We start from the raw sequence: 27,700 nt of genomic DNA on the forward strand, positions 1-27,700 counted from the left end.
GACAGAGCAGGAGCTTTACAATTCTGGAGTCCCTCCTTTCCATCTTGACCAGACCTGCAAGTGACTGAAGCACACATGTGCTCTAAGGCATCTGGCCCAAGGGAGGAGGACATGGCTGCTGCATTGGGTCCCTCTGCTGGTGCCTCTCCATGGGAACTGTGCAAACCCCAGGGCGACTTTGGTCTTCCTCTCCCTGCCCTAATGTTCTCGCTCTACCTTGGTTTTGCCTGGGACCAGCTCTGCCCCATCCCATCCATCCGGCATTAAGACACATTCTTCTGAGCCTGGCAGTGAGCCAGATTGTGGCTCTTTGTTCCTTCCGCGAGCGTGGAACCCTCCATCAGTGTTCAAGATGCCTCTGCCCTGGCCTAGCTTGGTGGGAAACAGAGAGGCACCAGGGACAGGATTAGAATTGAAATTCTTTATCTTTCTTTCTTCTTCTTCTTTTTTTTTTTTTTTGGAGACAGGGTCTTACTCTTAGCCCAGGCTGGCCTCAAACTCACGATCATTCAACCTCAGCCTCTTGAGTGCTGGTATTACAGCTGTGTACCACCATGCCTGGCTTAGAATAAAAATTCTGTGCTGTTTTCAACTCAGCATCACCTGGAAAGGGTTCTGATTCTATCACTTGTGGGTTCATATTTTCCTCTTTTGACTCCCAATCCCCACCCCAGCCATTCCCCTGGCACCATGTCAAGAGCTCACACACAGGGAGGGGGCAGAGCAGCATTGACCCTTGGGAGGCTGCAGGACGCTCAGAGCCAGGGATCAGCCATTCATATGGTTGACTATGACCCAAGAAAGCTAGACTTAAAAAAAAAAAATTCCTACCCAGGTGCTAGTGGGTCACAGCTGAAATCCTAGCTATTTGGGAGGCTGAGATAGAGAGGATCTTGGTTTGAGGCTAGCCAGGGCAAATAGTTTGTGAGACCCTATCTCCAAGATAGCCAGAGCTTAATGGACTGGAGGCATGGCTTAAGTGGTAAAGCACCTGTTTTGCATGTGTGAAGCCCTGAGTTCAAATCCCAGTCTCACCAAAAAAAAAAAAAATTGCCTAAAGCATCAAGGTAGAGAGCAAAAAACTGGGTCTTGTTCCTTTTTCAATTTTTTTTTCATATCATTAATTTTCAAGGAAGAACTTAATGTATATTTTACCACCAAAGGTAAAAACATTAGTATCCAAAAAAGGGCAGGGGAACTGAGCCAGAGGCTCTTAGAACAAATATTCCTGAGTGCTGTGGTGTCACTCAAGTATGCTCAACATCAGAGCATGCGTGGTAGTGCTTGGGGCACTTGCAGCCCTTGGGGTCAGCTCATCCAGCATTCACATCGCTGCCACACCCAGATGTACAGTCACCACATGAGGGGTGATGGTTCTGCACCTGCTCTCCTGTCATCCTCTGTCTGGTGGAAAGATGGACACTACAGAGAAGCCTCAAGGGTTTCAAATACAGCACATTGATAGAAAACATGAGGTTTAGTAAAGCTGACAGATCAGGAGAGAGTGTCACAGAAAAGAAATCTTGGCATGCACAATGCCCAAGAGGCAGGGGCCTGCTGCAGCACACCAGAAAGAAGAAAATGTGGCAAGACCTTTAGCTTGTTTCCTCCTATTTGCAGAAGAGTGCAGGCAAGGCAGAGGAAATAGGCCTAGTATTGTCTGGTTTGGGTCATTTCGGCAGATACTGGGGCACAGGGGCTGGCTGCCCTTGGTTGCCTAGCACCTGACCCTGGAGTGGCTGGGGCAGGTGGCCAGTCAGCGCCTTTAATTCCCTGTTACCTAATTAGTGTCTGTATTACTTGCAAGGCGTTTCCATTATTCACGCAAGTCAATAAAGGAACCAGTGTTTCTCAATTAAGGGTTTTTCATTTTTCAGGTACCTTTTCAGCTTCTAAATCCATTTATTTCTGCAATACAGCTCCTAGGTTCCCAGACCATGGCTGGGATGCACTGCGCAACAGACTGACTCATGGCTGCTACCCTCAAGTTCATTCTGGTTTCTATGGAAATAGACATCAGGTTGCTCAAAACAAGGCAAGGGCTTGTAGACGCCTCATGATTCCTAGGCATTTACAAACCCTATTTGTCTAGAGTCTGTTTCCGTGGAAACAGATGCAGAAAAGATTAACCAGTACTCTACAATAAATGTTTTTTCTCTCACCTAATTTTTAAAAAATTATACCAAAGCAGTATGTGAGTTTTTCCTGTTATCACAAGTTTTTGGAATAATAGTACATTCTACATGTTAAAGCATATTTGTCATTTTAAACTATTTAACAAATACTCAGAACTTTAGACCTTTATTTAGTTATTCCATGTTATACTTTTATTTTAATAAATGTTTCTTTCTGATCAGTCAAATCACTATCACTTGGCATTTAAAAATGAAATACTTAGGACTGGTGGTGTGGTTCAAGCAGTAGAACTCTGAGTTCAAAGCCCAGTACCACAAAACAAAAAGGAATACTTAGTAAAGTCTGGGAATACGACCAAAGGAAAAATAGTATGTGGTCTCCTATTGTCCCTCCCCAGTCCAGCGTTCTAGACTCTGTTCCTAAGGCAGGGTTGTGGGCCTTTGCGGGCATTCCTGTCACTTTGTTTTAAGCTAGGGTTATTTTACTTAAACAAAGCCATTCTGTGTCTAGGCATGTGCCTTATCATTACCTAAAATTAAAATATTGAGTATGTCTGTTCTACAATCACTTTTTTTTTTTTGGTGGTGGTACCGCTTGAACCACACCTCCAGTTCTAAGTATGTCTGTTCTAAAAAACACAGAAATAGAAGCCTTTTTCTATCAGTGGTGAGCAAAATGAGCAAGCAGTGCTCTGTCTGTAATTATGTAGAATGACAAAGAGTACAGAATGGCAGACATTGATGAAGTAATTGCTAGGCATTGTGTGTGAAGGTCTTACAGATGTAAGTCAAATCTCTAAAGGAAAAGCAAAGTGTGCTTCACTGAAATAGAAAAAAAAAAAGCAAAATGAAAAAGTTGCTGTGTGAACCGGGTCCCGGTGGCTCACACCTGTAATCTTAGCTACTCAGGAGCTAGAGATCAGGAGGATCGAGGTTCGAAAGCCAGCCCAGGCAAGTAGTTCCTCAAAACCCTATCTCAAAAAAAATCCAGAACAAACAAAAAAAAAAAAGTTGGTGGAGTGGCTCAAGGTGTAGGCCCTGAGTTCAAACCCCAGTACAGGAAAAACAAAAAAAACTGTGTGTGTGGAAAAGCTCTTTGGTGAATTAGTTATGAACAGAACTCATGTAGCCCCATTAAGTGCTCCTGATGGGTGCCAGCTGCTGCAAAGCACTCCAAGCACCCTACCCCAGTGTGGGCTGATTGGATGTTCTTCTGTCAGTTTCATCTGGGGAGGCTCAGGTGGCTGCAGTTGGCCAGACATCCGCCGGACTGGAAGGCTTAAGGTGTCCTCACTACTTGTCTGCTAGTTGGTGCCACCTGGCTATCAGTGGGGTTCCTCTGTCCTCCTGCTGGCCTCTTTCCTCCAGAGTTTTCTGGGCTTCTCTGAGTTCGAGAGCCTGAACGCAGAAGCTTCTTCCAGGCTCTTGAGGCTGAGCCTCACTTCTGCCACATCCTACTGATTAAAGTGACAAGGCCAGCCCAGCTTCAAGGAGTGCTAAAGCCTCATGGCAAAAGGGTGTGCTTCCGGGTAGGAGGAGCTTGTGGCTATTGTCTACTCAGTGAGAGTCATCTCAAAACAAACCATTTTCCAAGCGCCTATATAGCTTTTATGATCACACACCCACATAAAAATTAGCATCTTTTTGCATGAGAATATCTAATTGCCTGAGTGCCATTGCTTGAAAAGACTGCTTTGACCCATGGGTTACTTTGTCAGGTGCCCCTTTGTAAAGCATAAGTGGACCATAACTATAAGGATTTATTCTGGACTCTCAATTTTGTTCCCGTAATCTGTGTGTCCACCCCTAAACCAGCACCATGTGATGTTTAATTCTGTAGCTTCAGAAATATGAATCCTTCGACTTTCTTTTTTCAAGATTGTTGAAGATTCATGTTTAATGTAATTATGGAGACAGAAAGGTTTAATTCTGTGCCACCCATTTTTTATTTATTTCATCCATTTCCCTTTGTTCTGCCTTCTTTTGTACCAAACAAATTCTGCTGCCTTTGGTAAGAAACAAATATTTTTAGAGAGATTCTTTTTTTTTTTTTTTTTTTTTTTTTTGTGGCACTGGGGTTTGAACTCAGGCCTCATGTTTACTAGGCAGGCGCTGTTCCATTTGAGCCACTCCACCAGCCCAGAAACAAATATTTTTAGGACACCATTTTAATTACTGGATTAGCTTTTTCACCATATTCACTTTAAAAAAAAAAATTGGTTCTTGGTAGGCAAATGTGAGGCACAGTTTAAACCAAACAAACAAACAAAAAAAAACCACCCAAAAAGAAAAAAAGAAAAAAATGGTTCAAAGGATTACAGTATGTATCTTTTACTTGTTACTTCTACTCTTTGTTACTGAATTATTTCTTGTAAAACATAAAAGCATTACAGCACATGGTGCTGTTTCTGTTCCTCTTCTGTGCCCTGGCTGCCTGTATACTCTCTCTATACTTACTACCAACCCAGTGCTATAAATAGTTTTACACTTTTTAAAGAAATTAGAGGAAAGAATGTAAATCTGTATTTCTAAATGCGTATATGAGTCTCAGGCTGGAGGCATAGCTCAAGTGGTAGAGTGCTTGCTTAGTAAGTGCAAGGCCCTGAGTTCAAATTGTAACACCACCCAAAAATTTTATTTCTACATATATATATATGTATGTATGTATGAATCTCTCCTAACATGTTTACCATTTCCAGTGATCTATAATATGGATTTGTTACCAATAAATTCTCACAGGGTTTTTTGTTTGTTTCACAATAACAGGGATTGAACCTAGGGCTGTGTTAATGCTAGGCAAGTGCTGTACCACTGAGCTATATCCCTAGTCCCTGGTTTTTTGAGACACGGTTTATTATGTAGCTCAAACTGATCTTGAACTAGTTATGTAGCCCAGGCTGGGCTCAAATCTATAATCCTCCTGCCTCTACCTCCCAATCTTTCAGTTTTGCAGCTTTTTTTGTTTGCTGGCTTTTTGTTTTGATGGGACTGGGGTTTGAGTTCAGAGCTTCACACTTGCCAAGCAGGTGATCTACCACTCGAGCCACACCTCCAGACCATTTTGCTCTGGTTATTTTGGAGATGGGAGTCTCCTGAACTATTTTCCCAGACTGTCCTTGAGCCACGATCCTTCTGATCTCAGCCTCCCGTGTAGCTAAGGGTTGCAAGTGTGAGCCACCAGTGCTTGGCTTCCCCAGTCTCTCAGTTTTTTAAATCAGGAGTTGTCTTTAGTTCACCTTCTTTTTTGAGATGAGGTCTTGCTGTGTAGCCCAGGTTAGCATGGAACCCTGGATCCTCCTGCCTTGGCCTCCGAAGTGCTGGGATTACAGGAAAATGTGGCCATTTTCCAGTGTCCTGAAATTGTTTTTACAAATGTGTCACATTCTGTACATGATTTCTATAGAGGGGCATTGCTTGATCTACTCATGTTCGTATTACTAGAAGCTGTGAGGCCATGCGGAGATAGAAGTAAGGGAAATAGACATTGTGTGGAGTGAAAGCAGACCGTAGACAAATAAGCAGTTAGGAATGCAGTGTGTGCAGTGGAGATGGGAGGCTTTGAAGAGCAGCAGAGCAGGGTGGGCATGAGCGATCCTCATGCTGGATAGTGGGAGAATGAATGTTCAGGCTCTGAGGTGGAAGCACACTGGAGAGTTCTAAGAACAAGAAGTAGGGAGAGAATTGGGTATGTGGTCAGATCACCCAGGGCCTTGGGGAGGATACCAGCTTTTATTCTGAGAGAGGAAGGAAGCTGTTACACTTGCAAAGCAGGCACTCTACCACTTGAGCCACCCCTCCAATCCATTTTGGAGATCGGGGTCTCACAAATGATTTGTACAGGCTGGCCTTGAACTACAATTCTCTTGATCTCAGCCTCCCAAGTGGTTAGGATTACAGGCAGGAGTTACCAGTGCCTAGCTCTTTTTTTTTTTTTTTTGGTGGAACGGAGGTTTGAACGCTGGGATCCACTTCTCTAGCATTTTTAAGTGATCAGGGTGCCACTTTACTGATTTACATTGAAAACTAAAATTGCCAGGTGAGTTCAGTAAGTCATTAACGTGGCTTGGCTGTTCCTGGGTCCTGAACTGAGCCTCACGGTACTGGGAACAGACAGCCTAGGAGCTTGTTGGCTGCCTTCTGGAACAGCCAAACGTCACCCAGCGTGGACTCTGGGGCCCTGTGTGGTTTCCGATTGCACTCCTGCACACGCCTTGGTTTCTCTTAAGTGAACCGATTACTGACTACTGTAAACAAGAGGAGGATACATCCTGGTATCTGACTCCTGTGATGGGTGTTCACTGAGTGGATCTAAATCAGATGTGGCAGTAACAGTTCATGAACCGTGAATCCCCAGGCACCCATACTACTTGAACTGTCAAGGGACTTGTGACTTCCCTCTCTTCATCCTGTCATCTTCCAGATGGTTACAAGGCTCTGTGACTCATTCATCTCAAAGTCACTTGCATCTTCCCTTTCATGTCCTTTTCTATTCCACATCCTGGCTAAGCCTCATCTGTGCTTTCTATACTGATTTCCTACCTCTGGCCTTCGCAGCCTGCCTGCACATGGCCACCAGACCATCTAATTAAAGCAGAGTGGGTGATCATTTAATTTTTAACTTAAGGAACATTTTAAACTTCCCAGAAAGTATACAGAAAGAATAGAACATCCAGGCACCAAAGGCTCATGACTGTAATCCTAGCTAGGGACCTGTCCCTTCCTCCTTCCCTCTCTTCATCCTCCCTCTCCAGCCTCCTGAAGTTGGTTTGTAAACTACCCTGAAGTTGGTGTAGGAACTCCATGGATGATTCTGTGCTTTCTTGGTATCTCTGTGTTTCTGTGTGCACTGTGTTTTATGGTTGGCTGGTTGGCTGGTTGATTTTGTGGGGCTGGGGATTGACCCCAAAGCCTGGTGCATACTAGGCAAACACTATACCACTGAACTGTATCCCCAGTTTCTAATTTTACATGAATGGCTTAATAGTGTGTGAATCATTAACCAACTTGCTTTCTTCATTCAACATTATGTGTTAGTGATTTATTCATAGCAGTGCACACTGCCCTTCTTCATACTGTAACTGCTGAGGGTGCCCACTGCAAGAACAAGCCACTGTGTGCTCCTCCCTCCTTTCCTGGGTTTCTCTCAGTGCAGCTAACAGCTTCCTCATACAGAGCTTCTCCATACTTCATACCTGCTGAGGGGGATGAGGGTCCCACTTTCACTAGATGCTGCCAAACTGTTCTCCAAAGGGGCTGAACCCTTTTCTACTTACACATGATCCCTTGTTAGACATTTCTGTGTTCCCCATCACCCAATACAATCTTGAGTTGCTCCAGGTGGCATTGAAAGCCCCAGTCAGTCAGATTCTGATCTACCTTTATGTACAAGGCTAGCTTTGCTTCCTCTTCTGTGAAAACAGAGATAAATAATCATGACCAAAATGTAGTAAGATCAGTGAGCTAATCTGTGGCCCATAATGGACACATCAAGTCATCACTTCCTTTATTTCCATATGGTATCCCCTCATTGGTCCTTTTCTGGAGCTATGCAGAACTCTAATCCAGAAAAGCTTGGGGGATGGTGCTGTTGAAGCCAAGGAGAGGCTGTTCGAATCCCTGATGGACATCTCAGCAGATCAGCTTATTGTTGGTCAGTAGGTTTTAGGTCAAATTCTTGTCTTGTGTCATTTGATCAGCATGCTGTCCTTATCCTAATTCCAAGTCCAAGGGAATAAATGGGACAAGCTTGGAAGTTTATCTGTACCCCCTGGAAACCCCAAAAAGTGCAGATACATGGTTTGCACTTGCCAAATATCAAGTCAGTGGGTAGCTGGATTTAAATACCAAGAAAGGGGGCACTAGTGTATCACCTGTGTGGCTTTGGGCAAGGGCCTCAATGTTCTCATCTGTGAAGTGGGAATATTGAGACCTTTTACTAGGTTGTGAGGACCTCATGAAACACCGTATTAGTTACTTTTGCATCTCTGTGACAAAATATCTATCAGAAACAAATTAAAGGAGGAAGGATTTATTTTGGCCCATGGTTTCACAGAGTTCAGTCCATAGTCGCTTGGCCTATGGCTGTGGAAGAGGAGGATGTCACCTCATGGTGGACAGGAAGACAAGGTATAACCTTCAAAGGCACACCTCCATGTCTACTTCCTCCAACTAGGCCCCACTCCCTAAAGTTTCCAGAACCCCCCAAAATAGCGCCACCAGCTGGGGATGAAGCATTCAACACATGAGCCTGTGGGAGATATTGCATATTCAAACTGTAACACACTGCATGCAAAGTGACAGCACTCACTGGGTACATGGGCCCTGTTTTCTTCTCATGATCAGATACAAGCCACAGTGTGCTGAGACGGTTCAGCTCCAGGTCAACGCCAGTAGGTGGCCAGGATGTAGCTAGGAGTGGGAAGCAGCCAGAAGAGGAGTTGAGCCCCCTCTCTGGCTAAAGGTGAGGTGGGGTGGGGTCTAGAGCCAGACTGGCCCCAGCACAGACTTCTCTTGTCAGCCAGCTGATGAATTCTTCTTGAATTTTTTCTTTTCTTTCTTTCTTTCTTTTCTTTTTTTTTTTCAGTACTGGAGCTTGAACTCAGGACCTACACCTTAAGCCACTCCACCAGCCCTTTTTTGTGAAGGATTTTTTCCAGATAAGTTCTCTCAGAAAGCCTGGGCTGGATTTGAACTGCGATCCTCCTGATCAACTAGGATTACAGGCATGAGCCACCAGCACCTGGCTTGAGTTTTTTCTATGAGAGCTTTGAGATTAATCTAAACAGTATTTCAGCACTCTTATAGCATATTGAAGGAGGCATGGCTCAAGTGGTAGAGTGCCTACCTCACAAGCACAAGCCCCTGAGTTCAAACCCCAGTGCTGCAAAGAAAAGAAACAACAACAAAGAATAGTTATTTTCCTTATGATGTCCTTGCTAACATGTGAGGATGTCACGTTCTTATGCAAGTGGTGTTTCCATTTCTGGAAACACCAGGTCAGGGAGGGGACACCTCCTGACTTGGTCTCTGGGGTTTTTGCCCCCATCAGCCCCTGGTCCCCTTCTGTAGGAACTGTGATTGAGCTGTCCCTTATCTCTGTCTACATAAGCGTGGCGTCTATGGAGCTGCTGTAATGTAGGTTCCTTGCCCTCTGACCTAAAAGAAGCTATCTACTGTCTCACTTCCAGTCGGTAAGGAGTCTTCAAGTAGCCTCTGGTTCAGTGTATCAAATATGTCAATAGGCCCTGCTCTTCCTAGGGCGACTTTAACATTATATCTGTATTTGTTGCTTTTTGCTTAGTCTTCAAAAAAGTTTAAGCAAGCAAATGAAGCAACTAAAGCAATAAGCTAGAAGTAGGAAGTAAGGGAAGGGTGTCAGGATCTCTGGTTTCTACCATGTGGTCATTTAATGAACTGGTCAGCTTGTTAGACCAGCTGTCATGAGGCTGGGACATATTTTTTTTTTCTTTTTCTTTTTTTTCTTTTATTATTCATATGTGCATACAAGGCTTGGGTCATTTCTCCCCCTGCCCCCACCCCCTCCCTGGGACGTATTTTATGAATGAGGAAGTTGATGTTGGGAGCAACCCGACACTACGGATGAGCTCTCACCACGGTGAGCCCTCAAGGAGTCAGAGCCAGTTGGTGTCCACAGGCCTGGCCCCAGACTCAGAAAGAAAGCTGCACATATGCACCAGGCCCATCCACCAGGGTAACGTGCAGATCACACTGCCAAGCCCAGTCACCTTGGTCTACCCTTGCTCTCCCGTGTGAAGGCTTTCCCTGTGTTTTTACAAAGGGCGAGATTTACAATTCAGTGTTCTGAGAAGCTGTCTCAGGTTTAAGCCGCTGGTAGAAGGCTTATAATTCTTTCAAGGGGCAGGCACACTGGATACGTTCACTTGTCATGTGTGAAACCACTTGGATACTTTCTGCTCTCTGCATTATTCTGTAAGAATCTTAGTATTCAAATGCAGTTAGTTGTCAACCTTAGTTTTGTTTTCAGGCCAATTGCTTAGAATCTGGTTCGTCTGGAGTGTTATATATCTAAAGCTCCAGTTAAGAATCTTGTAGTTTCATAAGATCACGGAGCTGCTACGGGGAAGCTCGTATTAGGACATCTAAGTTCATCTCGGCTCAAGGGCCTTTTTCCCCCGAGGCATTCTTAATTCTTGGAGTAATAGCAATCACGGAGCTCTCCCTTTAGTAATCTGATACATTCTGCCCAAGTACATAAAAGCAGTAATTTTAGTAAAATTTCTCCAACAATGGTATTTAAGACCCACCCCAAGCAGGCATTTATTCTGGAAGCATTTCCTTATTCATCACCCGCTTTCTTCACAAAGTGGATTTTTAAGTACTGTGTGCTTTCTCCTTTGGCACCCATGAGCCACTCAGAAATTAGCGACATCTGCACTGGCGTGTCACCTTGCACTTGAACAGTTCTTTCCATTTGAATTGAGGGAGAACTGATGGCAGGCAGTCACCCTGTTCCTGCTAGAAGGACTGAGTCATCACTATCACCAGTGCTCCTGGCTCTCACAAAAAAAGACCTTATATGTCCTCCGACTTGTTTCACTTGACACCCACTCAAAGTAAAAAACCAGGGTACCTCTCAGCAAACGTCAGTTCTAGCTGGCTGTCTGCTTCCACGGCTCAACGCATGGAGTGGGCTCCTGTGCCTTCCAGTCTGTGTGCACGTACTTTCCTGAGCATGGTGGAGGCCCACGGCACTGACCTCTGGCTTTGTCATGCTGGGCCTTCCCACTCAACTGTGTGGCTCACTTCACATGGCTCCTCAGATTTCCCAAGCCCTGAGGTTTCCCAGAAACCATGACAGTGACTGTTCATGTCTACACAGTACGGAGCTTTTCAAAAACAGAGGCTGTAAGTTTCTTCAGTTGATAAGTCATGATGTTAAAGGAGGCAGCCAAGTGATTCCATTTAGTAGATGGAGCACTCCAGACACTGAGGAGGATCGTGTCTTCCTGAATTAGAACCTCAGCACAAACTTTTTATGCCACGAACTATCGATTCAATAATGATGGTCACATTTGTGCATTTTACCTTGGCGGTATATTCACATGTACGCTGTAGTGTTTGCCTGTGTGTTATAGTAGAGAAACCAAGGCAAGAGAAGCAGTCTCCATCTTGGAAGTAGGTCAGCTATGGACCCTGTGGATTGGAGGTTAGGGAGGGCTTATCAGTTATGAGTGGATTTAATTATAAAGCACTTTTCATTTAAAAAGCTTCAACTTTCTTAAAAATTTTTTAAGAAAATTAATTTTAAGAAATTAATTAAAAAACACTGCTGGGCGCCGGTGGGTCGTGCATATAATCCTCACTACTCAGGAGGCAGAGATCAGGAGGATTGTAGTTTGAAGCCAGCCCAGGCAAATAGTTCCGTGATACCCTATCTAAAAATAAAATTAAAAATTGAATAAGTATTTAAATGACTCTCTTACTAACTTATTTTAGACCAAATTGATGAGTGAACCCTTAACCTTTGCCGTTGGATATATAGGCTGATTTGCAAATGATCAGGTCTTACATATGTCCTTATTGTCCAGGGTAAAGAAACACTTTTGCTGGCAGTGGCTGAGGTCAGCCATTGGTTTCTTTTCCTTTGCAGTGGAAATGTGGACATTTGTTTTGTTTCTTAAGGTTTCATATTCCTTCCTGGCAGGGAGGTGGTATGTCACCAATACGTCCATGAAGCTGTGATTCACATGGCCATTTCCAGCTGGGCAAGGCTTGTTCCCTGGAGACGAGATGAAACACTACCCTGGGCCCATGTCCCTGCCACTCAGCAGACCACAGAGCCCACTGCCTTGGTTCTCAGGAGCAGTCATTTTCCTAAAATAATCATATATGTGTACATGCTATTTGATCACCAAGATGTTGCTATTTTGGTAAATGCAACTCCAAGCCAAGCTGCAGTGTAAATCTTACAGAACCTTCCCAGAGGTGACCTCGGGGTGGGGACTTGAGGATAGCCTTACCTGTAGAGAACTCCGAGTGAAATTTCAGGACGGTGGGTCCCCTAGCACTTGGCAGCTGCCCTGGTTGTGAAGAATGGGTCCTGACTAGGGCTTAGCTTGCAGCAGTGGCCGTGAGCCTGGGTTCCAGATAGGACAAGAGTGTAGTCTCCACTTTGATTAGACAAGAGCAGGGAAGAGAAAGGAACTAACCCTCCCTTTACTCCCCATGCCCTGCTGAGCTCACTTCAGGGACCCTGGGTCCTTGGAAGACCCAGGCGGTCTGACCCGCACCTCCTCAGGAACAGGCTTCCCCTGCAGGGCCCCATGGGGCTGAGTCAGAAAGAGGCCGCCCCAAGCTGGAAGGCCAAGCCCCTGGACTCAGGGCTGGGCGGTCGCTGTGGGCTTGCTGCTCTCTAGGCCTAGGTTTCCTTACCAGGTAAATAGGTGGAATACTGGATACCCTATCAAGCATCGTGAGGGGTGAGGCAGAATGTGCTGTGGAAACAGGAGGTGGGTTCTATGATGGTTCTGTAACAAGTGAGCATCCCATGAAAGCTCCCAGGTGAAGTTGGCAGGGTGACATCTCCTCAGTAGCCTGTTCCGTAAGAGACAGCAACAACAGAACAGGCTCGCCATTGATCTGGAACTGCCTCAGTGTGCTGTTCTGGGCTGCCTTTGGGGACTACCTAGAATAAGTCAAATCCCCTTTTCTTAAGACAGCCCATCCTGAGGTGACATCACCTAGTGATGGCACTGATTGTGTTCTAAAGACAGTCTAGAAATGGACAGCCTCCCCCAGGTCCCTCCCTCCCCACTCACACACAGCAGCCCCACCCAGAGGCATCACCAGGACAGGCAACCTTGTTCCAAGGCCCAGTCCTGGGCTTTGACTCAGGTAAGTCAGATTCACCAAAGATCAATACATCCACAGGGTGAGTCCGTTTGTCATCACTGAGACAAATACCTGGGAGAAATAACTTAAAAGGAGGAAACGTTGATTTTGGCTCACCTTTTCAGAGGTTTCAGCCCAAGCTTATCTGGATCCATTGCTTTGGGCCTGAGGTGAGGCAGAATATCATGGTGGCAGGAGCTGAAGAGGCTGCTCCCTCATGCCAGCCAGGACACAGAGACCAAGAAAGGGGCTAGGGCGGGGTATAGCCTCCTTGGGCATACCACCGTGACCTACTTCCTCCAGCTGGGTCCCACCTCCCAAAGTTTCCAGAACTTTCCAAAATAGTGCCATCAATTGGGGACTAAACTTTCAACATATGAGCCTGTGGGGGACATTTCATATTTAAACCATAACACCCACAGTGACCAGAAATGAGTAGACAGTACTACTCATGTTTGCAGATAGTACTTTTTCTTCCTGTTGGAAAATTTAAAGGAACCAAATTTCAGTCATTGGGCTTTTGAGTGTGCAAGGAATCAACTGAAGATTGGTTAGGCTATCAGGGAACATCGTCACCAGGGGATGCCAGGCAGCCTGAGGTTCCACCTAAGACTGTACTGGTACTAGGGTGCCACCCTATTGCAGGGCTCTTCCTTCCCCTTGCTCACTTCCAGAGCCAGCTGGCTTCCTCTGTCTGTCGCCAGTACCTTGGTCAGTTCTTTATCATTGAACCTGCAGAGGACAATCTGATATCCCAGGGAGTCTTGACAGGGAATGAGAGCACACCACACACTTCTCCCGTTACCATGTGTGCTGCTCAGTTGCATAGGATTATACACAGCTTTGTGATAGCTCGGTCTGCCCATATATCCACAGGCCCCACATCCGAGGATTCAACCAGACAGATGGAAAATATTCTGGGAGGAGGAGGGGATCACATCATCCCCTAGACAGTACAACATGCTTACTATTTACAGAGTACATCCGTTGTCCTTTGTCAAAAATCAGTTGGAGGCAAGCTGGGAACAGTGGCATGCACCTGTAATCCCAGCTACTCCAGAGGCAGACACTTAAGTACAGGAGTTCAAGACTAGCCTGAATCACATAGACCCTGGTTCAAAGGAAAAAAAAAAAAATCTGTTAGAGTTTGGCGCTGGTGGCCCACACCTGTAACCCTAGCTACTTGGAGGGCTGAGATCAAGAGGATCGCGGTTTGAGACCAGCCCAGGGAAATAGTTTGCAAGACCCCATCCCCAAAATAACCAGAGCAAAATGGACTGTAAGTGTGGCTTAAGCAGTAGAGTGCCTGCTTTGCAAGTGCAAAACCCTGAGTTCAAATCCCAGGCCCATCAAAAAATGAAATCAGTTGGGAATATTTGTATAGGTCTTTCTCAGAGTTCTCTCTTCTGTTCATTGATCAGTCTTTCTCTCTGACAAGAGCACATAATCTGGAGAGCAGTATTTATATAGTAAGTCTTGAAACCAGGTAGATTGATTCCTCCCATGTCATTCTTGTTTTTGTTTGACACACTTCCTCACTATGTAGCCCAGGTTGGCCTTGAACTGACTATGAGGCCTTGGCTGGCCTCAAACTTGCGATCCTCCTACCTCCACCTCCTGAGTGCTAGAATCACAAGCATGCTCCATCTTGCCTGCATCTTGTTCTTTTTCAAAATTATCCTAGCCTATTCTAGTGCCTTTGCCTTTTCCATATAAATTTTAGAACAATCATATGTGGCTACAAAAAGTCTTGTTGGGCCTTTGCTACAAGTTACACGAATGCAGTCATCACTCTGCTGACCTCGAACCGTGTTGAGCAGGGTTCGCACCATTCATTTACAACTTCAGCTTCCATTGGAGTTGTATTATTCTCAGCATAGACATCCTGTAGTAATTTTAGATTTATACCTAAGCATTTCTTTTTCTTTTTTTTTAAGTGCAGTTATAAATGGCAGGGTTTTTGGTAGTGTTTTATGGGTTTTGGTTTTGGTTTTTCTTTAGACAGGGTCTTGCTACATAGCCTAGGCTAGACTTGATCCTCCTGCCTCAGCCTCTCAAATACTGGGAGTACAGACACTATGCTTGACTCTGGTTTTTTGGGATTTGGGTTTTTTTGGGTTTTTTTGTAATGGAAGAATTAGTATCATTAAAATGTGTGTTCTACACAATGTGGTCTATAGATAGAATGCAATTTCCATCAAATAGTATTGTATTTTTAATTTCAGTGTTTGCCTGTTTATTGTACATAGAAATTGAGGCTGGGAGTGTGGCTCAGTGGTGGAAGGCTTCCCTAGCATGCCTGAGGCCCTGAGTTCAGTTCTCACAGTTCTCAACTCTACAAGAAAAGAAAAATGAAGGAAGAAATGAAGGAAGATTTTCTATGTTTACTTTCTAACCTTCCTGAACTCATGTTGGTTCTAGAGTGATTTTTTTTAAGATTCTTTTTAAGTTTTCTACATAGGCAAATAGGAACAGTTCTGTTTTTTCTTTTCTGATCTGTATGTCTTTTATTGCATTTATTTACTTATTTATTTATTTTGCATTGATGGTCTGATTAAACCTCCAGCACTGTTATGGTTAAGTGTTATAATAAGAGTAGTTCTCCCTGCTGTTTTCCCAGTTTTACAGGAGATCATCCAGGTCTTCACTGCTAAGTGTGTTACTGTAGCCTTCTGAAGTGTTCTTTATCAAACAGCCCTCTATTATTATTCTTCTGAGAGGTTTCTTCGTGACGGGTATTCAATTTTGTCAAGTAAGCACTTGACAAAATTTATCCCTTAATATAATCATATGATTATTTTTCCGTCATAAGGTTGTTAACGTTGTGGGCTGTCGTCATTAAGTTTTAACTATTGAATCAGTCTTCTGCCACTGGAACAAGCCCCCTTGGGAATGGTGTGTAATTCTTTTAATATTGCTTTATTTACCAAGGATTTCCACACTGTACTCGTGACAGATAGTTGTCTCTTTCAGATACTGTCTTTGATATCTGGGTAACAGTAGCTTCATAAAATGAGTTGTGAAACATTCCTTCCTCTCTTGTTTTCTGAATTGGTGTTACTATTTATTTATTGGCAGTGCTGGGGTTTGAACTTAGGGCTTCACACTTGCTAGGCAGGTACTCTTTATCACTTGAGCCACACCTCCAACCCTGGTGTTACTTCTTTAAAAGCTTGCTAGAATTCTCCAGTGAAACAAGATGGGCCTGAAGATTTGCTTTATGAGTTTAAATTAGGAATTCAGTTTCCTTAATAATTATACAACTGTTCACATTGTCTGTTTCATATTGAAAGGCTTGTAATAGTTTGTGGTTTTCATCCAAGTTTTCAAGTTTATGTTTGTAGAGTCGTGTGTAGTGAGCCCTTACTATCTTTTTGATGCCTGCAGTGCTATCTCCTGTTTCCTTCCTGATATTGGTAAATTGTTCTTTTTCTTTGTCGGGCTTACTAGAGGTTTGTCAATTTTATTGATCCTTTCAAGGAATCTCCCTGGACATCCTAGGCAAGCACTTTATCACTTCAGCCATGCCCTTTATTTTGTTTTTGAGAAAGGGTCTCATGCTCACTTTGCTTGGAACGGCCTTGAGCTCATCATCCTCCTGTCTCCACTTCCCGAGTAGTTGGGATTACAGGCATGTACCATGATGCCTGGTTTGTTTTCCTTTTCATTGATTCTGCTCTTTATTATTTCTTTCCTTTTGCTTGCTTTGGGCTTATTTTTCTCTTCCTTTCTTTGTTCTTGAGACTATTTGGTATTTGTTTCAAGAACATTTGTAATTATTCATTGAAACATTTTATGATGGCTGCTTTAACATCTTTGTCAGATATTTCTAACACCTCTGTCATTAAATATTGGCATCCTGCCAGACATGGTGGTACCTGCCTATAATCCCACTAAGGATTAGCACTAGGGAGGCTAAGGTAGGAGGATGGTGAGTTTGAGGCCAGTGTTGGCTAAGAGAGCAAGTTCAGGGCTATCTAGGCTATATAGACTCTGCCCCAAAAAAACAATCAATCAATCAAGAAATAAATATTGGCATCTAGTGATTATTTCTGTTCATTCAGTTTAAGATCTCTCTGGTTCTTGATATGATAAGGGATTTCTTTTTTATTTAAAACTGGACATTTTGGGTAATATAGATATATAATATGTATATATACATACACATTTTGGGATATATAGGGTCTTACTTAAAACTATTTTAGCTGTTTTCCTCTGGCACTGCCTTGACCTGCTTCACCAGGGATTGCCAAGTGTGGGTAGAATTTCAGATCCCAGATTTGAGGGGAGCCCTCATTGCTGAAGCATGTGGGTTGGAGTTCTGGATCCCTAAAGGCCCCCACTACTGCCTCACTCACTGCCTCACTGACTGGGAAGGGTAGGAGTGCTCTGTTCCTACTCCCCCATGGCCTCCTCTGCACTCCCCAGCAGGGAGACAGAGGAGCATCACCTTGCTGCCAGTGGGGCAGCTACCCAGGTGACCCAGGTGGGCAGTGGGGGCTTCTGCGCTACCCAGCAGGAGTGAACCTCTGCTCAGCCTTCTCTGACATCACTGCCTAGAGGGGTGGGTACCTTGGCACAGCCTGGAAAGGATCCGGACACCTGGCTGATGTGGTTAGGAATGGGGTTACAGTGTTTCTGGAGTGTTTGGTCATTTTCTTTCTTTTTTTTGTGGTACTGGGGTTCAAACTCAAGGTCTACATCTTGAGCCACTCCACCAGCCCCTTTTTTTTGTGATGCATTTTTTCTTTTTTTTTTTTTTCATTTTTCTTTTATTATTCATATGTGCATACAAGGCTTGGTTTATTTCTCCCCCCTGCCCCCACCCCCTCCCTTACCACCCACTCCACCCCCTCCCACTCCCCCCCTCAATACCCAGCAGAAACTATTTTGCCCTTATCTCTAATTTTGTTGTAGAGAGAGTATAAGCAATAATAGGAAGGAACAAGGGGCTTTGCTGGTTGAGATAAGGATAGCTATACAGGGCATTGACTCTCATTGATTTCCTGTGCGTGGGTGTTACCTTCTAGGTTAATTCTTTTTAATCTAACCTTTTCTCTAGTTCCTGGTCCCCTTTTCCTATTGGCCTCAGTTGCTTTAAGGTATCTGCTTTAGTTTCTCTGCATTAAGGGCAACAAATGCTAGCTAGTTTTTTAGGTGTCTTACCTATCCTCACCCCTCCCTTGTGTGCTCTCGCTTTTATCATGTGCTCATAGTCCAATCCCCTTGTTGTGTTTGCCCTTGATCTAATGTCCACATATGAGGGAGAACATACGATTTTTGGTCTTTTGAGCCAGGCTAACCTCACTCAGAATGATGTTCTCCAATTCCATCCATTTACCAGCGAATGATAACATTTCGTTCTTCTTCATGGCTGCATAAAATTCCATTGTGTATAGATACCACATTTCTTTTTTTTGTGGTACTGGGGTTCAAACTCAAGGTCTACATCTTGAGCCACTCCACCAGCCCCTTTTTTTTGTGATGCATTTTTTCAAGATCAGGTCTAACTAGTTGCCTGGGCTGGCTTCAATCCGAGATCCTCCTGATCTCTGCCTCCTGAGTAGCTAGGATTACAGGTGTGAGCCACTGGCACCCAGCTTTTATCTTTTTTTGTTTTTTTTTTCTTTTGCAGTACTGAGGCTTGAACTCAGGGCCTTGCACTTGTTAGGCAGGTGTTCTACCACTTGAGTCACTCCTCCAGCCTGATCATTTTCTAAAATGTGTCTGTCGCACTCGTTTCCCCCTGTCCTGGTCCTTTGACTGAGGTAGCCGGATTTTGGAGGACATCTTTTGTCTTCACCATTGACATTTCTGTTGCTGGCTTCTTCAGCTCCAATCTGACAGATAGGAGGCAAGAAGAAACCCTAAGGAACTCAGCTTCTGGCTCTCCTTGGGTCCCTTTCTCTGCATCTCTCAGGCCTTCTGTGTTTATTTTAGATGTAGTAATCAGTGTGTCAGTTGTTTTTAGGAAAGGTACAGCACTGCCTCTTCCCAGAAGCAAAACAACCCTTCTCTTTCTGCTGAGTCGTCATCATCATCATCACAGTTCTCATCATTGTCCTCCTCTTCCTTTCTTTCTTCCTTCTTCCTTCTTCACTTAGAACATTTAATGCACATCTAACTGGTGAGGTGAACAGCTGGCTGCTGCGCAAGCTGCCCTCTGGAGTTAGGTGTTGTTCCCTCACAGAATTCTGACCTGAGTCTGCCATGTACAATTTTTTAGGTGCCTCATTCGACCTGTCCTGGTGCCTTTACATTTTTGAGTGTTCCTCCCTTGTCTTGTCAGGGTAGCCATAATTGCCCCAGGTTGACTTCTGAGAGTAGGAGGGGCCTCAGAGCCACAGCACAGGCACTGTGTGTATGGCTTACAACATTTTTCAAATGATAAAGTTCCTTTGGTCATCTGGCTTCTATGACGAAGATCATAGCGCCAGGTCTTCTTATTGCTGCGCTGCTAGAGAAGTACAGCCACATAGCCCCATGAGGGCTTAACACCTGTAGTCACTCAGTGGATACCGTGACCTCACAGAGAGATTAGGAGCTCACTGACCTCTTCACACTAAGCGTGGAAGGGCTCACTAGGGCACTGGCTTCCTGGGGGGGGTTGTTGGCTTTCTTCCCTCACCCTCATGAAACCGTTGTGAGCAGGGGCAGTCAGCAGCCCCTGAGAGCCTGTGAAATGTAAACCTGCCAGTCAGTGTTTAACAACAGAGCACTCCCCATGTCTCCTTTGAAACAGGAGGACCATGACACCATGGAAGCCGATCTGGACAAAGACGAACTGATCCAGCCCCAGCTGGGAGAACTGTCAGGCGAGAAGCTTCTGACAACGGAGTATTTGGGAGTAAGTGCCACATGGGGTCGGGGTGGGGGGGTGGGTAGCCCTGGAATAGGAAGGGTAGTAGATGGGTGTGTAGGATTTAGCGTTTTCAGTAATGCAGAGTTCCGTGAGACTTGCTGCAATAGTATGCTTATGAAAAGGTCCCTGTTAGAGCTCTGCATAATGGCTCACAGCTATAATCCCAGCTACCCAGGAGGCAGAGATGGGAGTAAAGATAAGAGGATCACCATTCAAGGCCATCCCAGGCAAAAAGTTAGGGAGACCCCCATCTCAACAAGCAAGCTGGGTATGTATGGTGAATCACAATGTAATCCCAGCTAGACAAAAGTAGGAAGATCATGGTCTGAGGCCAGCCTGGGCAAAAAGCACAAGACCCTATCTGAAAAATAAAAAAAGCTGCAAGTGTGGTTCAAGTGTAAGGGCATCTGTCTACCAAGATGAGGTCTGAATTCAAGTTCCTGGCACAGCCAAAAAAAAAGAGCCATTTACTCTCAGTGGCCCTGGAGACCTGTCACAGATAGACCTGCTGGTGTACAGAAGCGAGATGGGGCAGAATCAGTAAAAGGCCTGCCATGAGTGCTGGCAGTGTCTGGGAGAATGCCTGTCCACAGTAACAATCATTGCCAGTCAACCTGTACTTTTCCATGTGCTGATGGATTTGGACAGTGTCAGCACAGAGGTGGTGACTGAAGCCATGGAAATGGAGCACGGAGAGGGAGAGGGTGGAGTGAGGGCAGGGCCTCTCCAGCATATGCATGTCAGGCATGGGAGACGGAGAGGCCCCCATGAGGAGAACAGCAAGCCGGTGGAGAACCCCAAGAATGCAGGTCACGGAAACAGAAGACAGGAGGGCTTCAGGATGGATCCAGCACTCTGAGAGGCCATCACGGGGCCAGAATCTGACCTCTGAGAGCTCCCTGGTGGCTCTGATGCTCAGCCAATTAGGAAGGACATGGACTGGGAGGGTGGGGGGAGCAGCTTGTTGCTATAAGTCACGTGCTTACATGTACCAGGCTCTGTCGCCAACACCAAAAGTAAATAAGGGAAGGACTCAAGTCAGAAGGGAGCTGGCCCAGGAGATGGTGGCAGTGCTGGCCCACAGGTGTCTCAAGAAGCCTTGGTCAGAGGCAGGTCAGGTGGACAAGTGAACAGGTGGATGCTGGCCTGTAAGGCTTTGGAAGGGAGCCAGCTGTTGCCAGGGATGTGGACCACACTAGACAGAAGCCTTGTGTCAGACGACTGAGCATGCCAGGATACAGGTCATTGTCTCCATAAGGAGTTGGGGTACTTTGAAGCAAGCAAGTGCCCAGCAAGGTCAGCCTCATGGACCCCAAATCCCCACACCTGGGAAGGGGGGAGTTGGAGAGGAAGGCTGGAGCCAATCTCTCCACAGTTCACTGGCAGAGCCAAAGACTTGGAAAGAGAGAAGATGGTGTGTGCAGGTGGCCTGAACCTTCATGGGAGAGAAGGGAGCAGAAGGTACCTGTCCATTCCCACTGCCATCCCCCAGCCCAGGCCCTCATCCCCTCATCAGAGCATTGGTGCCCCTGCTTGCCTGCAGTCCTCGCTTCCTCTGGAACCAAGGAACTTATAGGGGCTCCAGGCTGGAGCAAGTGCACACTATGGAAGCTGAGGTAAGAGGGCAGCCAAAGGCCACCTCGTAGGGGTTACGCAGGTTGCAGATTGGACTCTGCCTGAGCCGGGACGTCACTGGAGGCCGAGCGCAGGGAGTGACCCATTTCATTTATGTTGAAACACATCAACTTCGAGTTGCACTCTGGCTGCTTTCTGGGGGCGAAAGGAAGGCAGAGAGGCAGGGGACTAAAAGGGGCTCAGGGCAGGCTAGCCACCACTATCTTAGGTGTGGACAAAGTCTGTTGGGCAGGACCTACTGTTGTCCTTAGAATGCCTCATGGGCCAGAGGACCCAGTGGGCTGTGGAGGCTCCATTCACACGTGGTCAAGAAAGGAAAGGTCAGGAGGAGCCCTAGGGTTCCAAGTTGTTGACAGAAGTCTTGAGCTGTGACTTGGCCTTCGTTTTCCTCGAAGCTCACTGGCTTTGTTGGAGAAGCTGGGCTCCCTCAGATGGGACATGTGTTCTTTAAAGCATCTTCCAGGACCAGGAAAAAAGCAGAGGCAGATGGGCTGGTCACAGTTGGAGAGTTGCTGGGACACCTATGCAGAACACTGTACCTGTGTCCAAAGCTGCAGTCCTGAAATGCAGCCACACAGCAAGTAAGCACCAGCAAAGACATTCATTGTCAGACACCTGAATACAGCCCTTGGTTAATAATTTGTGGCACCTCTGCACAATGCAGTGCTATGAGGGACATCATGTGTGGATGTGGTGATGATCTTTAACAACCAGTGAAACGGGGGAAGAGCATGCTGGGACTGCCAGATTGGTCAGGCACAGAGAGACAGCGCTTTCCCTCAACTGTGCCCCGGCGAGTATCATTTTACCCCATCCTGCAGCACTGAATCTCCACAGTCACTTGGAGGAAATGCTTTGAATCCAGTAGAAAAGGTGCTCCACGCATGCGTGCACGGCGCAGGACCAAAGCTGGTGGCTTAGAACAACAGAAATGTATCTTCTCACAGTTTGAGGTCAGAAGTTCAAAATCCTGATATTAGCAAGCCCAGCTTACTCCAAGACTCCTAGGGAGAATCCTCCTTTTCTCTGCCAGCTTCTGATGGCTCCAGGTGACCCATGTCACTCGCATCTTTGTGTCAGTCTTCAGTGGCCTTCTCCTCTTCTGTCACTGGAGACCAGTCACTGGAGTTAAGGCCCACCTGGTTAGTCCAGGATGACCACCTCATCTCAAGGATCCTTAATCACATGTGCACAGACTTTTTCCTAATAAGTCATGTTCACGGGTTCCAGGGTCAGGATCAGGACGTGGACATAGGCTTTGAAGGCCAGTGTTCAGACCCTGGCCTAGGGCACCACAGGATCTCATCATTAGGACATCTTATAGTTTGTTAGAGAGCTGTGTGGAGCAGAGCAGTGACCCCTGAGGTCACACATGTACTCTCAGTGCTGTCATTGGTGGCCAGTCATCTTACGATGCCCTTGGTCACCTAGGCCTGTGACCTAAAGTTACCAACCTGCAGCCTACATGTGCTGGACCAGGGTTTCCACCCTGTCCTTTGACCTTGTAGTGCATAAAAGTATTTAAGTCACATGAATGTATGTGCCAACCAATGCACACTGATGAGGCAGATGTCGCTTCAGTGGGGAAAACATAGGCTGGACTTCATGACTTGGGCGTTTTATTCTGATGCATCAGGAACCTGGCAGATTTTTCAAGATGCATCTGAAGATGTTGGTTTTGGAAGCATTGCCAGAAAACTGTCTTCAAAAAGTATTTCTTGCTGGGCGCCAGTGGCTCACATCTGTTACCCTAGCTGTTCAGAAGGCAGAGATCAAGAGGATCACAGTTCAAGGCTAGCCCCAGGCAAAAAGTTCTCAAAGTCCATCACAAAAAAAGGCTGGCAGAGTGGCTCCAGTGGTAGAACGCCTGCCTATCAAGTGCAAGGCCCTGAGTGCAAGATCCAGTATCAAAAAAGAAAAAAAAAAAAAAAAACACCTTTCTTAAACCTAAACCATTTGCCCACCTCAGCAGAATACTGAAGAGGTTTATAGCAGTTGCCTTCAGGAGGTTGACAAAAGAAAACCCAAAACAGATGAAACTGCTCTTGTTGAGGTAAGAGTGGTCAGGAGATTGACAGGTATCAGCCTGCAGAACCAGCGCTAGGCCCAGACCACATGACTGGAAGCCCCATTAGCCCAGGAACTATTGTACACAAGGGTGATTTAAGAGACAGCCCTCGGGGATGGGAGGAAGTGCCTCCAAGATCCCTGGTCCCAGAGATCACCCTGCTAGGCACTGTGGCTACAGAGCCACATTGCTGTTCCCTAACCTCTGAACTGAAGCCCAGCCACACAAAATGCTGGAGACAGAACAAGGCACGTTTAGAAAGCCTGAAGGTGAAGCGGCAAGCTGAATGCAAAGAACAACCACAATTTTACCAACCCAGAGATGATCACTGTTATCTCTGTTATCGTTCTTTTTTCAGCTAAGATGGGCACAGCTGTGAATAGCAGAGTCCTGCCTTGTCAGTCCAGCTGGGGTGCCAATGGTCCCCAGCCTCTCCTCTTCACCCTCTTTACCCTGCCTGTCAGTAAGAGGGGGCCTCTAGCTTCTGAGGCTTTGGGAGGTCTCCTTTAAAATAAAGGAATACAGAGGGCAGGCAAGGTGCCACAGACCTGTAACCCTAGCACTTGGGAGGCTGAGGCAGGACTACCACAAGTTCGTAGCCAGCCTTTAAGGCCCTATCTCAGGAAAGAGAGAGAGAGAAAAGAAATACAAACTTAGATGTAGAAGTGAATACTTATTTAGAATGAGAATGGGAAACAAATCAGAGTCAAATTCAAACTTAAAAATTGACTTAAAATGCCACAAAATCTGGAAAGCTAATGTTGTATTAACTAGCTGTGTGGCACACCTCATAGTTTTTCTGCTTATATTTTTTATTTTATGCTTTTTTTTTTCAGTTGATTAGATGCTGGTCTTTTTTTTTTTCCCTTGGTGATTCTGGGGTTGAACTCAGGCAGGCGCTGTACCACTTGAGCCACGCCTCCAGCCCTTGATCACTTCTCTTTGGATGACAACTTTGTAATGTCATATAAGCATAAACATAAAAATTGTGATCTGAAGTTCTCTGAAGAAGTCACATATACATTCAGGAGCCTGCATACTGTCTGAGTTGGCTAACCAGAACATCTGATTGTGGAGAGCTGGAATGCCATAGGTTAAGAGCCATTCTTAGTTCCTTTTAATAACCATTTACTGCCATCCTCTGTATTTGACCTAACATCCTGGTGACTACTAGATAAAACTCTTGAAAGGTATAGTAGGCCTGACAGCCCTCTAGCCTCCACCAGCCCTAAAGCTAAGAATTGGATAAAGATAACAACTGAATAGCCCCTTGATAAGGATAACAGCTGAATCCTGTGGATAGACTCCCCAGCCTCTGGTAGGCTACCTCCCTCTTGGCCCCACCTATGTGATTTGTAAACACATTGATTCATGACTTCCTTTTGATCTATGACTATAAAGTTCCTGTAACTTCTTCCCTCTGTGGAACTTATCATTCAGGATAACTTGAGTCCAATGCTCCCACGTCATGGTCAGTTGTGCTTGGCCCAGAATACTTTCTTACTTCCTTTAAAGCAAAGTTGTGCCAGGTGCCTGTAGTTCATGCCTGTAATTCTAGCTACTCAGGAGGCAGAGATCAGGGGATCATGGTTTGAAGCCAGCCGGGACAAATAATTCATAAGACCCTATCTCGAAAATCCCATCACAGAAAAGGGCAGGTAGAATGGCTCAAAGTGTAGGCCCTGAGTTCAAGCCCCAGTACCTCAAAAAAAAAAAAATGAAGTTGTAATTTTACATTGACAAAACATAATGTTTTTATCTACATAGATGATAAGTATTCTGCTGAGAAGAAAAAGAAGATAAATATTTTAACACTTGGTTTTTGGTTTGGGTTTTTTTTTAATTGGCATATATTGTACAAAGGGTTTCATTGTGCTATTTCCATATGTGCATAGAATATACTTTGATCAAATTCACCCTTTGATTGTTCTTTCTTATTCTTCCTCTCCATACCCCTTTCAAAACATTTTTTGTTTTTTGGGTGTTTTGTTTTTGCTTTTTTTTTTTTTTTTTAATTTAATTTAATTTTATTTTATTTTTTCATTTTTCTTTTATTATTCATATGTGCATACAAGGCTTGGTTCATTTCTCCCCCCTGCCCCCACCCCCTCCCTTACCACCCACTCCCCCTCCTCCCTCTCCCCCGCCCCTCAATACCCAGCAGAAACTATTTTGCCCTTTTTTCTAATTTTGTTGTAGAGAGAGTATAAGCCATAATAGGAAGGAACAAGGGTTTTTGCTGGTTGAGATAAGGATAGCTATACAGGGCATTGACTCACATTGATTTCCTGTGCGTGGGTGTTACCTTCTAGGTTAATTCTTTTTGATCTCACCTTTTCTCTAGTACCTGTTCCTCTTTTCCTATTGGCCTCAGTTGCTTTAAGGTATCTGCTTTAGTTTCTCTGCGTTAAGGGCAACAAATGCTAGCTAATTTTTTAGGTGTCTTACCTATCCTCACCCCTCCCTTGTGTGCTCTCGCTTTTATCATGTGCTCATAGTCCAATCCCCTTGTTGTGTTTGCCCTTGATCTATTGTTTTTGCTTTTTGAGGGTTTTTTGTTGTTTTTGCAGTACTGGGGCTTGAATTCAGGGCCATCATCTTGAGTCACTCCACTAGCCCTTTCTTGTGATGGGGTTTTTTGCAATAGGGTCTTGAGGAACTACTTGCCAGGACTGGCTTCAAACCTCAGATTCTCCTATTCTCTGCCTCCTGAGTAGCTAGTATTATAGGCATGAGCCAGTGGTGCCCAGTGAAAGTGATGATTTTTAAGTAGACAAATCAGAGCTGCACTGATCAGGAAGGGGAACATGAATACCAGACAGACAACTCACGGTGTCTGCTTCTGCCTCCAGATTATTTTCTGTATGTACAGAGTACATAGATAGATGGATGAGTACCTGTATTACCTTACAAAATTCATGCTGCTTTATAACATGTCCTAATTTCAGTGATTCACAAATACTCAAAACTAATAAATGGAATTTTTTTCTTTTACTTAAGTTGACATGTGTTGTCAACTTTTTGTTTTGTTTTTGTTTTTTGAAATAGGGTCTTGCTACATAGCTCAGGCTGGCCTCGAACTCCTGCCTCAGCCTCCCAAGGGATTTCAGGTTTGTGCCACCATGCCCAGCTTGACCAGCTTTTACTACTGAATAAATTGGACTCAGTAAATCAGATGCTGTGTCATTTTTCTTGCGGTTAAATATGGTGCATTTTTCAGTAGCAGAACCTTCCATCAGTCTCCATCTACAACACAGACAGGACACTGCTCCCCTGGCTGGATGGAGGTGGGGCCAGGACCTTTTGCCTCCTCTCTCCCAAGCCTCTGGGCGTTTCTGTGGAACTCTGCTCAAACAGCTCTGCCTGGCCAATTGGTCCAGCCCAGAAAGGGCTCAGGAGCCCCTTGGTGACCCCGCTATAAGCCCAGCAGGTAGGAAGTGGAGAGAGGGCTACAGGGATGGCCAGAGAGTGACTGCTGTGAAGCTGTGGGAGCCACGTGCTCTGAGGGCTGCCCTCAGGCATTCTGACAGCAGACTCAGTTTCCCCATCCACTGGAGAGGTAAAATACCACCCACCTGAAATTATTCCCCAGACCTGTGCAATAAGGGGATAGTTTTAAACATCAGAAACCCTTGTAAACATTAAGTGAGGGGTTGGCACTCCCTGTGGAAGACATGGGAGGGACAAGCTCAGGATGACATAGGGCCAGGAGCTGACTCAGACCTCACTGGAAGGAATCCTGGTGGCGCTGTCTTCCCTTCTCCAGGAGCTTAACTCTTGGCCTTACTTGGTTTGGTTTGGATTAGTTTTTGGTGGGACTGAGGTTTGAATTCAGGACTTCGCCCTTGCAAAGCAGGCATTCTACCACTTGAGCCAAGCTTCCAGTCCTATATTCACCTTTCAGCTGTTAGGTTTGCTGCAGATATTCCTTCCCAGTTTTTTGTTCGTCTGTTTCGTGGCTCAGGTTTAGTATGTACACATGTGGGTATGTTCGTTTCTTATGAAATCGAGTCTGTCCATCTTTTCTCCCTTCTCAGTTTCAACGGCCATTTCTCTCCAGAGATGTTGTCAGCTGTTTCTTCTGCTTCCTCTGGTTGGTTGGTTGGTTTTAATTTGTTCTTTTCCTGA

At 45.3% G+C, this 27,700-nt stretch overlaps 1 protein-coding gene across 9 annotated transcripts in view; it reads left to right on the top strand.

The window, feature by feature from the left end:
* The window catches only part of Armc9 (armadillo repeat containing 9), a 127,885-nt gene that overhangs the window by 80,310 nt on the left and 19,875 nt on the right, over positions 1-27,700 (top strand). For 8 of the 9 annotated variants that reach the window (XR_012447400.1, XR_012447401.1, XM_020156260.2 and 5 more), the window contains one exon: positions 19,750-19,854. Coding sequence is in view for 7 of the 9 variants with exons in the window: in XM_020156260.2 (XP_020011849.1) it covers positions 19,750-19,854 (105 nt within the window). In the remaining 2 variants the exon portion in view is untranslated. Of the gene's footprint in view, positions 1-19,749; positions 19,855-21,244; positions 25,512-27,700 lie in introns of those variants that run through there. The other variant, XM_074071993.1, reaches the window with a different exon arrangement.

This window comes from Castor canadensis, chromosome 4 (genome assembly GCF_047511655.1).
Source record: "Castor canadensis chromosome 4, mCasCan1.hap1v2, whole genome shotgun sequence".
Lineage (NCBI taxonomy): Eukaryota > Metazoa > Chordata > Mammalia > Rodentia > Castoridae > Castor > Castor canadensis.